This window comes from Haliaeetus albicilla, chromosome 5 (assembly GCF_947461875.1).
Source record: "Haliaeetus albicilla chromosome 5, bHalAlb1.1, whole genome shotgun sequence".
Lineage (NCBI taxonomy): Eukaryota > Metazoa > Chordata > Aves > Accipitriformes > Accipitridae > Haliaeetus > Haliaeetus albicilla.
In genome coordinates this window covers 12,497,129-12,509,320 of record NC_091487.1, presented here as the reverse complement: position 1 = coordinate 12,509,320, position 12,192 = coordinate 12,497,129, and the positions used below count along the sequence as shown (strand labels likewise).

General features: G+C 36.4%; 1 protein-coding gene across 15 annotated transcripts in view; it reads left to right on the top strand.

The window, feature by feature from the left end:
• Positions 1-12,192, top strand: part of TRAF3 (TNF receptor associated factor 3) — a 75,096-nt gene that overhangs the window by 47,000 nt on the left and 15,904 nt on the right. For 13 of the 15 annotated variants that reach the window (XM_069783407.1, XM_069783402.1, XM_069783400.1 and 10 more), the window contains 3 exons: positions 4,399-4,479; positions 7,167-7,241; positions 9,037-9,129. In XM_069783407.1, the coding sequence (XP_069639508.1) occupies positions 4,399-4,479; positions 7,167-7,241; positions 9,037-9,129 (249 nt within the window). The remainder of the gene's footprint in view (positions 1-4,398; positions 4,480-7,166; positions 7,242-9,036; positions 9,130-12,192) is intronic. The other 2 variants (XM_069783410.1, XM_069783409.1) reach the window with 1 other exon arrangement.

The following is a 12,192-nucleotide window of genomic DNA, read 5'->3' as shown; positions in this document are numbered from 1 at the left end:
ACTGATACTAAAGTAATTTTTGCTATGCTTTTTTATTTTGCTTAAATTGATATAATAAATGCAACTGCCATGATAACAAATGTTGTGCAGGAAGAGCATAAGCATAGCAATTGACTGGAGAAATGGCATCTTTCTGTATAATCCTTCTTCAGTACTGTGTGATCTGTTATGAGAGGAGAGGAGGAAATAGTGTAAAAGCAAACTGTGTCTTGGCATAACCAGGAATGGTACATGGCAGGCCTAAGCAGAGTTACTGCTGTTCCTGGCATACAAGTAGGTTATTGGATAAGCAGCATGTTGTGAGTTAGAAGTATAGAGCAGAGGTTGAGAAAGTCATACTTAACTTTACACACAGAATTGTAACTTGACTGTGTTAGCGTTATTTTGCATTGAACTGTATTATGCTGAATCTCTCTTGCTGTAATTTTGACATTTTTTTTAAAAAACTCTGTTTGCATAGTTTTCCATAGTTTGGACAATCTCAGATTTCGGACTTTCTTAGTACAGTAAGAGTGGTGAGAATTTGATTTTCATTCGTGTTCTTGTGTATTGTTAGGTGAAATCTCACAATGATAAGCATTCTTTGCTCAGAGGTGGTATTACAAAAAGGTGTAGGTAGAATCTCACCGAGTTCTGATTTAGATTGGGCTTCTAATTATTTGAGTGTATACTTGCAAGGGCTGGTACTTTAATAATTGTGCATTACCAAGCATAAGGTGGCTGAGACATGAAAATACACAGAGAAAATTAAGTTTACACTGTGTTTATTCTGGCACATTCTGATACAGAGGTGAAACTGTATTTAGTTAGATTATGGATGCTGTTCTCCCAGGATTTTCTTTAGGTGGGGAATTGATGTGAGGCAAAGAGTGACAGTAAAAGATGTGTAGTGTCTTAACAGACAAAATCAGTGAGTATTAAATATGTTGTCTTGTATAAACCCTATTTCCATATCTAAGTAACATGCTCACAGGTTCCTTGTAGGCAGTTTCTTTTTATAGGAGCAATGTAGTAAAATTTTCGAGAGTCTGAAATCATCTGTAAGTTTTGAGGAATATAGAACTCTGTTTTAGTTTAAAAGCTTTCTCTTTTATGAGATAGTGATGGATTTAACATTTATGAAATCTTTGAACTAGCAGTAGCTTTCAAGATACTCAGAAGCTGAGACAAGTTTTAGTCTATCAGATTTTTAATTCACAGCGAAACCAATTTTAGACATTCACATTGGAAACAAGAGTGGCATATTACTCTAAAGTACAGAAAAAGAGCATTTGTAAATAAAGTAATTGTTCTCCAAAATCTTAAGTGGTGGAATTAAGAGTTGCTCTAAGAGGTAATAGAATTGGCTTATCCAGAAAGCCAAAGAGGTTTGTTAAAATGTAATTTTATGTTGAGATGTCACTATTCTGATTGTATATAAATTGGTACCACTATTCACCTGCTCTTAAAAGTTCTAAACAAATCTACATTTGTAAATCAGAACGTTTCCAAGCAGTGTTACATGTTCTCATGTTACATTGGCTTATATGTTCCAGTACAGTTTTGCTTCCATGCTGCTTTGAGGGTGCAGAAAGCTCTGCAATTAGAAGATGAGCAATTGGCTGCTTTTTTTTTTTGCCTAGATTTTTTTAAATGTTCAGTGATTATAGAAATGCAGATGTTTTTTTTTCTTGTGGCCTGATAAAATGTTACCTTGTTGTACTTTGGTAATGAGAATCAGACACTTAATGAGACTGTACATTTGAATGAAAGGCTCCTTTTGACTTCTCATTTGAGTTTTGTCACCTAGAGCCTGAGTTAATCTCCAGCTTCTGTAGCCTAAAATTTTCTCTAATGTAATAATGACTGAAGCAGGCCTCAGTGACTTGAACTGAAAACGGAGATAGAGGGTGCGTACCGAGAAAAAAGGTATGCAAATGGAAACAAAAATAATTTTACCGGAGTACATATGGTTCATGTCTTCATAGAATCCCATGACCTGTGGGGTAGGAAATCCCCGTTGTTGGAGGCAGACTCTTTAGTTAACAGTGTTAGTACACATTTTTTTAGATTGTATTTTTCTTGCCTGCACTGTCACTAGGTGAGTTAAGTTCTTAATTTCTTTTCTTTTGTTTAAACCATCTAAAAAGTGGGGGGTTTTGTCACAAAGGTACCTTTTCCATTCTATAACTTCTGGCAGATAAAGATGGTGCATTGTTAGAACAGAAGTTAGTAGCCTGAAATGCTTCTGAGTTGTTATATTTTTCTGTGGATAATCCACAAAACTACTTGGAAGTGCTTCTCCTATAAAATTGATACTTGGGCAGTAGTAGTATGATACAGATCTGGCAGGACAGCATCACTAAGTGTGTAGGCTCTTTCTGGCCACAAAAAGGCTGTCCCAGGCAGGCCCTGCCAAGGCAACCTGGACTCTGCTCAGTGGTCTGAAACACAACGGAGCTGACTGGGACAGCCACTGGGGAAGACACAAGACGTTGTCATCTTGCTCCCTTGTCGCTGCTCTGGACCAGGCATGTTCGTAATGTGGCACTGGCTTCTCTGGGGAGCTGTGTTAATATCCTGCCTTCCCCTCGTCTGTGCCAGGTGCCCTGCATGCGGTGTCACCCATGTTTTATGCTGCATTTGGCTTTTGGTTTTGTGTGCTCGACTGTGAATTTAGCTGGTCAGTAGGAAGAGGATTCTGCCACTGGAGTGGGATGACTCGGGTATATCCTGAAGTCATTGGGAAGGCTCCCCTTGGTTTCGGGGGGGGGGGGGCCCTGGGAGGCAGAGTGAGAAGGAGAGCTGGAGAGAGGGCTGAGAAGAAGTTGCATGTTGCCTTTTTACCATGAACCAAGAGTCAGTGCCATAGCCTTTGCCAGATAGCTTGGGTAAGTTAGAGGAGAGAGTAAGGGAATTAAAATTAGGGAATGGATGTTAGAAGGGAGTATTCATTTTCTAGTTTTGTAGTTGGTAAGCCATTAAAGAAGTTTGTAGGGCAGTAGGCCCCTAAAGCTGCGCGGTAGTGTGTGATGTCTCTCTTCAACATGATGACGTATGTGTTCAGAATGAGGGGGGCCCAGGTCCAGTTCTTGAGTCTGAGCAGAAATGGCCCTATGGGCCATTGCTTACCAGAAGAGTACCAGAGTCACCCTGACAGAGGTGTTCTCAGTCTGTTAGCATTGCTCCTGGTTGGGTATCCATGTCCTGGTGGGGAGGGACTGAAGCTACCTCCTCACCTCCTCAATTTGGGAGGCTGTCCCAGCTCTCTGGCTAAGGAGCAACTTAGGCTTCCTTGCTTTCTGTTGCTGTTGACTGTCTACATGTGCTACACCAAGTGAACGAGCACGAATAAGAAGGATGGCAGGATAGACTTGCTTCAGAGCAGCATACCTGATGATCTGTTTTTAAAAGTGAGGAGGTATACATTTTCAAATATTTGCAGATTTATGATAGAGTTCTGAACTAAGGCCTTTCACATCTCAGAGCTTGGCTCTCCTTTACGTCTTGGTTTTGTTTCAAAAAATAGATGTCATTACTGGGCAAAAAGGGCATGCTATTTGTTCTTCCTTTTCTAACAGCCTTATAAATCTAGCCCTTTGTTTCCTTTGCTTTTCTTAAGTACCAGAAATGAAACAGCTTGTTTCAAGTTGACTAGGACACATCACTTGACATGAAACGAAATTTTTTTTCCAGATTTTTCATTTTGTTGAGAAAAACTAGAGAAGAAACATAAATTCAATTAGCTTGGGCCTGATTGTCTTCCCTCCCTATGGTGATATGGTTTGACAGCTGTACTAAAGTTTCTGTCATCATCTAGGTTCAGATCAAAATGCCTGCCCAGCATCAGGATAAAATTTCAACATCTATTTGAACTTCGGGTGTATAACAGTGAGACTTAGTATCAGAAGTTTGAGAATCAAAATTAGAAAAGAATTGGAGGGGAATATCCATACATAGGAAGGAGAGATTCTCTGAGAGTGAGCACTGTACATTTCTGAAGAGCTTTTCCATGCACTGTATACCCTTACTAAAAAGGACATCTGTGGTGGTTCTGCTTGCTCTTAAAGATGCCCATTTTTGAGAGTAATTCTTGGGGAAGAAAACCTGAATTTTATTATTTTTTCATTGCTCTAAGTAAAAACAATAAAATGGGAAGCAAATAGATTTATTCTGTGTGGGAAAACACAAGAAAACCCATATTTTTGCTTCAGAATATCAAGATGTCTATCGAAAGCAGAAACTGATGTTTGAGCAATTGCAGTTCTGTAACTCTGCACAAGTGGGATAAACATTGAAAAAAAATCTTGTGTGGTTTTTTTTTTTTAAATTATTATAGGATGCTTTTCTTTGCAGGTAAGTCCTCTTTAATTTCAGAGTAAGAGTTAATTTGTGGTTTGTTTGCTTTTTCCTCTGTAGAAACATGAAGATACAGACTGCCCGTGTGTCATGGTTTCATGTCCTCATAAATGTAGTGTTAAAACACTCATGAGGAGCGAGGTAAGAAGTCATGCCCAGTGTTGTGCTGAAAAATTAAATATTTTTTTTTTTTAGTAAGATCTCGCAAGAATTTTGCCAGAAGCCATTTCCTTATTAAAATGTGAGATCTAAAGAAAAGCTTTTTCTACCACACAGTTAAGTGTGATAACACTCAAATATTTTAAATGATTTCTTGAAAAACTATTTAAAAAGAAATAATTTCTTAGTTTTATGTCATTATTACACTTGGCTTGCCCAAGATTAGTGCATGCTTTTCCTGCTTTCATTTTTACTAGCTCTCCCCCTGCCCTTCCCCCATTTGAAGCATTTTTGAGTACAGTAGAGCAGCATCTTGGGGTAGTTAGCTTATATTAAAATAAAAAGAGAGAATTAAAATTTAGTGGACATTGGCAAGAGTTAGTAAAGACTAGAAGAATCATATAAACATGTAGAATCATTTTGTGGAAAAACTTAAATTATTATTAAATCTGTTAAATTTGGGAAAAAATAACTGACACTTAAAGAATTAGTGTAAGAAACAGGGTAATACGAGTACAACATTCTAACAGCCAGATGCAACAATGCATAAAAATTTCTCTTAATGTCTAGAAGCTTGCAGTAATATATAGACCAAATTAAAAAAAAATTGAAACCTGTCGTCTTTGAACAGATCCATGTTCTTGTACATTAAAAGATATGAGTAGCATCTCTCAAAGTCAATAGGTGTTCTTTTTTTCTAAAAATAATAACTTACTCACCAAGGATGGGGAAGAGCTTATTTAAGTCTTCAGCACTCCGTAAGAATCACTTAAGTTTCTGGTCTGAGGATAAGCTTTTCTTTTCACTGATACTTACTTCCTGAGTTGGAGTTGTACTGTTTTTCAGTTACACTTGTAAATTATTAATCATGTCATAGTGACAAGGCACATAAAGCACCTGCCAAACACAGGGGCAGTTTTTTCCCCCAAGATAATGAAATATAAAATACATGATAGATACTGTGCCTATTAAGAGAAATTGAGCTGCTAAGAAAAGAGAAAATATATATACTGAGCTAATTCTATCAGTGATTACTTCCGAGTTTAGATCCTTGTTCTGGAGCACTTAGGCATATTCTTAAATCTTGATGTTAGCAGTTACTTTGAGAAGAGGTGTATCTGAGTGCTAATAAGAATTGACCCATTAAAGCCGGGGTCATTACATATGTTGTCAGAATTGGGTTCTCAAACCATTGGTAGAAACAGAACTTTAAACGGTCATCTTGCCCTGCATCATCTGTTGCTGTATGTTGCTTAATTTTTTTCTGATACTGTGAAAATGTATATATTACTTAGCTGCATGGTTAGGGACAATGACTCTAATACAGAAAACGGGAAAATGCCTGCCTAACAGTTTGAGACAATTCTGTAGTGTACAAGTGAATATCTTACTGTAGAATAAAAGGCAATTTTTCATGTTTAATCCACAACTCTTTGGCAGGCTTCTAGTTTTGAGAAGTTGAAATTGTGGCATTCTCGTAAAGCCTGTTACACCATGTCTCTTTCTTATTTGGTCTTTTTTTTTTTTTTTTCTGAACCACATGTCTTTTGAAACTATACTGTGAATTTCTACAGATGGTGTATAGAACATAATAGGTGTATGTCAAAGATGAGTGACCGATTGCATCTCGGTATCAGATTTTAAAGACTGTCCTGTCTGTTCCAGAGCTACATGTTCAAAGGAGAATTGGTTCACCACTTCTTTCTGTGGAGGTGGATGAGCTGAGTCATGTGGGGCTTATGGTGTGGGAATTTCAAATGAGATTTTGAAACCCAAAAAGAGTGATGCCAGCTGAGGAGCTAGGCTTTAGCTCCTGTCTGCTTTGTGGGAGATGCAAACTGCAGATCCTGTTTTCGAAGAGTGTTTGTTGCACTATCCTTTCCAAAAATGGCTCTTTGCTCCAACTTTTAGGCAGTTTGCATCCAGCTGCTGCCCGCTGTGCTGCAATGGCTGCTCTCTGTATATATGTATATGCTTCTGTGAATTCGTTTATTTTTAAATGAGAAGTGGTCTGTGATCATAATAATCCAAGATATTGGAATAAATCTCAATCTGTGAAAAATGCAGGCATTTTACTAATCAGTTTTAATCCTGTGTACTGCTTTTTTTTTGAAGTTACTCAACTGTACCTATTCTAAAACTCTGTCTGTTTCATGCAGTACTTGTTTAGTCTTTTTTGTGTAATTTAACTGTTAAATTTAGGCACGGAGAATTGCATGTTATGTTTTGAAAAATTGGTTCCTCATGAAATTAGGATTAGAAAAAATGTACTTTACTACAGTGAAACTGATCTTAAGACTTGCTCAGAACACCAGTGAAAAATTACCTGTTGGGAGAAGATTAGTCATTCACTAAAGTCAAATGAAATCGTATAAATAATTGTAGAGTGTGTTCTTTTAAATTGGGTTACCTATTGAAATGGTCTTTAGTAGAAGTTTCACTGTATATTAAATGTATCACACTGTATACTGTATTGGCATGTGCGTGTGGTTTACATATGTGTATATATAGTATTTGCACTTTAGATCAGACTGGAGAAAATATACACACGTGTATTGTATGTTCTGCAAATGGCACACAATACAAACCTGATAACCTGTGCCCTTTATGTTTTGAGCATTATCATGCAAACGTCTTTTGCCAAAACTCACATTTTTTTCCTATTGCAGTTGAATGCACATTTGTCAGAATGTATTAATGCCCCAAGTACCTGTAGTTTTAAGCGTTATGGCTGCACTTTTCAGGTCAGTATATAACAATTATACTTCCCAATTGATGAAAGTCTGCAAATAAAACCTAACTCTTTGACGTGAAAGTTCTGGACTTCTCTAGTCTTGGTTAAGAAATTCATCCAGTTGCACCAAGTGATTATGCAGCAGATGTTTGGTTTTGCATTTTAAAGATAAACAATATAAAAGCCCACACATTCCTGCAGTGGTTTGGGAGTTCAGTTATTAGGTACATCTTGCTGAAATAGGAAGATACACATTTGAAGAACTTTTTAACTTAGAATAAGAGGAAAGTCACTTTTGTTCTTCAGAAAATAGACTAGTAACTTCAGTTGTTTTTATGAAAGTATTTATTTTCTTGAGCTAAGTATGTTTATATTTTCTCTCATTTGTGTGTCTTAATAGTTTTATTAAGGTTTAACATAGGTTAGTGCCCTTAAAACATGTTATTTTTATGTGCATTCGTATGTCTGTGTGCACATAGGTGTATAATCAAAGCATAGCATGAAATTTATTTAAAAAAAAAAGTTTTAGATTTTAATCCTGGCAATCCCTGCAATATTTTAAAAAATTAAAAAAGCACCAAACCTCGGAGTTTAGTTTCAGTAGTATTGTTCCAGTCTCTTCCAATATTCTGCTTCCCTGACCATATATCTTGGGGAATTTGGATGCTTAGATAATGAATTAGGAAATTTCAGAAACTGCTGACAGGAAAAAATGGAGTTTATCAGATAGTGTGATTCATTTGTTAGCCCATGATAACTTAAAGAGACAAGAACCATAAGCAGCAACACTTCTCAATAAACTACTTCCTGCAGGTATTTCCAGGTTCTTAAATAAATAATGAGCATTCATCATTTTAAGTGTTAACAGTAATGCTCTTAGTGGTAGAACTGATCAGTGCTGTAACCCTGCCCACTGTTATGTCGTATGTATTGCCATTCATTTTATGTATGTATATGTGTGCATATATGTACATATATCCACATATATATTTTTAGTATTTTATATAGAGTATATACCTTGAGGATCATTGAAACCCATTCAGTTGCTTTGCAGTGTATCTACTATCAAAGCTAATATACTCTGCATTGCAAAACACTGATGTAGGTGTAATGCAACACAATACATAAAGTAATATGGTCTTCATCTTATGTACTCTGTATATGATCTATGTGTGTTCTGTAAAGTTCTTATATAGTGGTTATTTGTAACAGCATTTATAGGTTGTGCAGAGGCAGCATATCTGAATATCATAGAGCAATCATGGTAACATCTTAGGATGACAAACTAGGCATTGTAATATCTCTCAAAGTAGTTTATAAAGCTGGCAGTTTCCAGTGATGATAAATTTATCTTAAATATTTGTCTTTAATAATCAACTGAGGGAAAATTTAGTGCTTATGAAGCTGTTCATGAAATACAACAGAAGTTTTAAATTACAGTTTGGGGAATTGGACATTTTAGGTTTTGCTTGACTCAAGAGTTTTATTGTGCTTTGTTTAGTGTAAAGCTACACAGAAGACTCTAAAGTACAATTCATTCTGTAAATCTTGTTCATCTTTATTGTCTCTGACGTATCAAGCACACTGGATGGAGATATATGGCAGTTGTATAAAACACTTACTATATTAAATGTATTCCTGACTTTTGTAAATTCCCAAGTAGATTTCCCTTCTCTCTACAGTTCTGCAACATGCATCCGTGAACCAAAATATGTAGTGTTGGTTCGATGTCTTGATATAATCTTTCTTTGTAGGTTTAAAAGAAGTGGAATTGGCTAAAATGTATAAATTCTTTGTTGTCACAGGGAACAAACCAACAAATTAAAGCACATGAAGCCAGCTCAGCAGTGCAGCATGTTAACTTATTGAAAGAGTGGAGCAATGCTCTAGAAAATAAGGTATATCTTCTACTCACTTCTAATTTTCATTGATTTCTTTAAATCATAAAAGTACTAAAAGAAGCACTTTTTTTTCTGTTTAACAGCTGTTCAACAGTACAGCTAAAGTACTAGTAGGCTCCAAAAGCAATCAAGCCATTTAGCATATCTGGTACCTTTGTTATAATAAAATGCTGTGAGAAACTTGGCTTCGCAACTCCATGTACAATTTTCCTCATTGGTAACTTAATTAAAACACTTTCTTCATGTAGATAAACAGTCCACTATTAAATTTCCTCTCTGAGCTGCCTCCTTACAAAAGGGAGGGTTCAGAAAGCTGTGGCAGCACTATGAGCTGTGTTTTTGCTACCTCAGTATTTTTCAGAGATAACATTATTAGAAATACCATGTAATAAACTGGTTATTCATTTATTTTTGTTCTTGCTCTCCAAACTTAACAACCTGCAAAGGTTAATTAAATTAAACATATTGTAACTCACAGGCATTATGATTTCTGCTTTAGTGCATGAAGTTCATGTTGCAGTGCTTCCTTGGGACTCCTGATTTTAGATTGTTTGGGATTTGGGATTTGCTGGAAATTGTATCCATATCAGCTACGATCTTGTGAATCATTTGAATGACTTAACCGTCTGTTCCGCAAATAAAATTTAAGGCTTTGATTTAAAAATACAAAACTTAGATCAAATCACTGTTTTCTCAAATCTTTTTTTCAAAAACTTTTACGTAGCCATTAAAATAATGCTTCTGCTTTTTTTGGGGCGGGGGTGGGGGGGAATCCCAGAATTACCAAACTGTTCTACAAATGCAGGCAGAAGAGTCAGGAGCCCCTTCAGATTTTTCTAGAATGAGTTAAATAAGAGTAACAATGCCAGTGTAAGCTCAGCGGCAGTTATGATATGTGTGGCTTGTGACTTCTGTCATCTCACAGCAGACTGCTAGCTTGAGTTTAGTGAACTCTGTCTAGAAAGCATATTCCCTTCTTGGCCTACAGTGATCTCTCATGCATGGGTTTCCAGCAAGGTCCTGCAGCCGCCAGAAAGTATAGTTTTAAAGCAGAAGTTAACAGGAACAGCAAAATATTATTTTGTCCCTGGCACATTTGTCCCTGGACTGCTTGTTTTTGAACTTCAAGCCCCGTAAGGAAACCACTGAACGTGGGAGAGCTCTAGTGTAGGTTTTTTAGACAGAATTTTTACTACATGTGTAGGCCTTAGTCTGATGATCAATAACAATATGTAAGTTTGCTTTTGCACTTTAATGTCTTTGTTAATGTAGGAACTGTACATTTTTCAGTTGTAATGGATACAAATTCATATCCTTAGGGTTTTTTTCTTTAGTCTGATTAAACCTATAGAATTTATTTTACATCATAGGGAAAAAACATGTTCCCTGTGACTTCCCAAATAGATGATGTTCTGCCTTTTGTCAGTGTCCTGAGAGGTGCTTTGTCATTTAAAAAATACCCAGCACTTCTATGTTTGTCTCTTACAGAGCTAAGGGAATATACACTTTACTACTTTTTTATGTTCAATTTTTGTTTTAACTTTCATTTAGGACATAACTGCTTACCATTGTTTGTCTTTTTTTTTTTTTCTTTTTTTCTCCCTTTTCACTTCCTGCTTTGTAGACTTCTTCCTATTCATAATAAAGAGTTGAATCACTGGAAATCCCAAGATCGTGCCAAGTTACCAGAATAGCTAACCGCATATCATATGTCAGTGACTTTATTCTAGAGAAGGATAACAAAATGATTTGTAACTTCATTGTTGTTCTCTTCTTTGAGAAAAAATTAATCGATACACTGAAGAACAACAGTGCAAAGTTAACTTAGCTGATGAATATCACAGAAATCTTGGCCCTGCTGAAGTCAGTGGAAGTCTTGTTGGTTTCTGTAGGGCCAAGATTTCATTTGGGGTACTCACTGTGATATGTATGGAGGGGAAAGGAGAAGTTGCACCACGTTCTTTAACAGTGCTTGTGGAGTATGCAGACTGAAAGTCTTCAGAGCCGCAAAGATTGCGCTAAGTTATGAGTTTGGTATTTGAATGGTGGTGCTGCTGGCAAAGAGCAGTAAGAGAAGGTCAGATGTAAAATCTTGAATCAAAACTTTGTGGGGCAAATTAAAATTCAGTGTTTTGTTCACTCTGTGATGGGACAGACTTGCAGACTGAACTCCCACGGATTTTATGATGTTGGAAATAATGAGTTAAACATAATTTTGTGGCTTCGTCACATTCTTAAAGAAATCTGGCATAAAGTGTTTTTTCTTTTTTAATATGTGACTTAAATATGGGACCTGTTTTAATCCAGTTCTTTGTGGCATAAGGTTTCTTCCATTCTTCTTTAGTAAGCAATAATAAGCAATAGGTTAGTTTGAAAAACTGCCAAATAAGAGCATGCTTATCCTAGGAATATTTCAAATATGACAAGGAAGTAAAGGAAGCTGATTGCAGTTTGTAAATAGATGCTGTGTTTCCTTTACACTGTTTTTTAACTGAAGTTAAAAAGACTTATGCCAAGTGCAATTAGGAAACTATATTTAGTGTTAAAGATTCCTTATTTACAAATTACCACCAAACTACATTTACTGCCTTAGCAATGACAGTTTTGTGTGATTAAGGTCTTCAGGACATAATTCTGTTTTTCTTGTGTTCTGTAAAACTATGTGGAAAATCTCAGTACAAGACAGGCCCACGTTTTACAGCTTGTACAAAAATGGAAATGTAATGCTAGTGACACAGAGTGTAACTGCCTTATGATTGGGAGGCCTGGGGAAGGAAACAATGAGAAAAGGGGAATGTAAAGATCACAATTAACTAAAGAACTCTGATTCATTAAGGAAAACGAGGATGCAAAAAATTAAAGTGGCTACCCAGCAGATCTGAAATATGTGGGAGGCAGGGATACTAGTTTAAATTTAAACTTGCTCTTGAAAATTTTCTCTAGTACCTAGGCATGCATTCTGTCAGCCTTGAGATTGTTTCTCTCTCTGCACTGGCAAAATTAGCTTTGTCTCATTTCTGTGGAGCCTCCTCTGCCGGTTTTTCCATATATAAAACATGG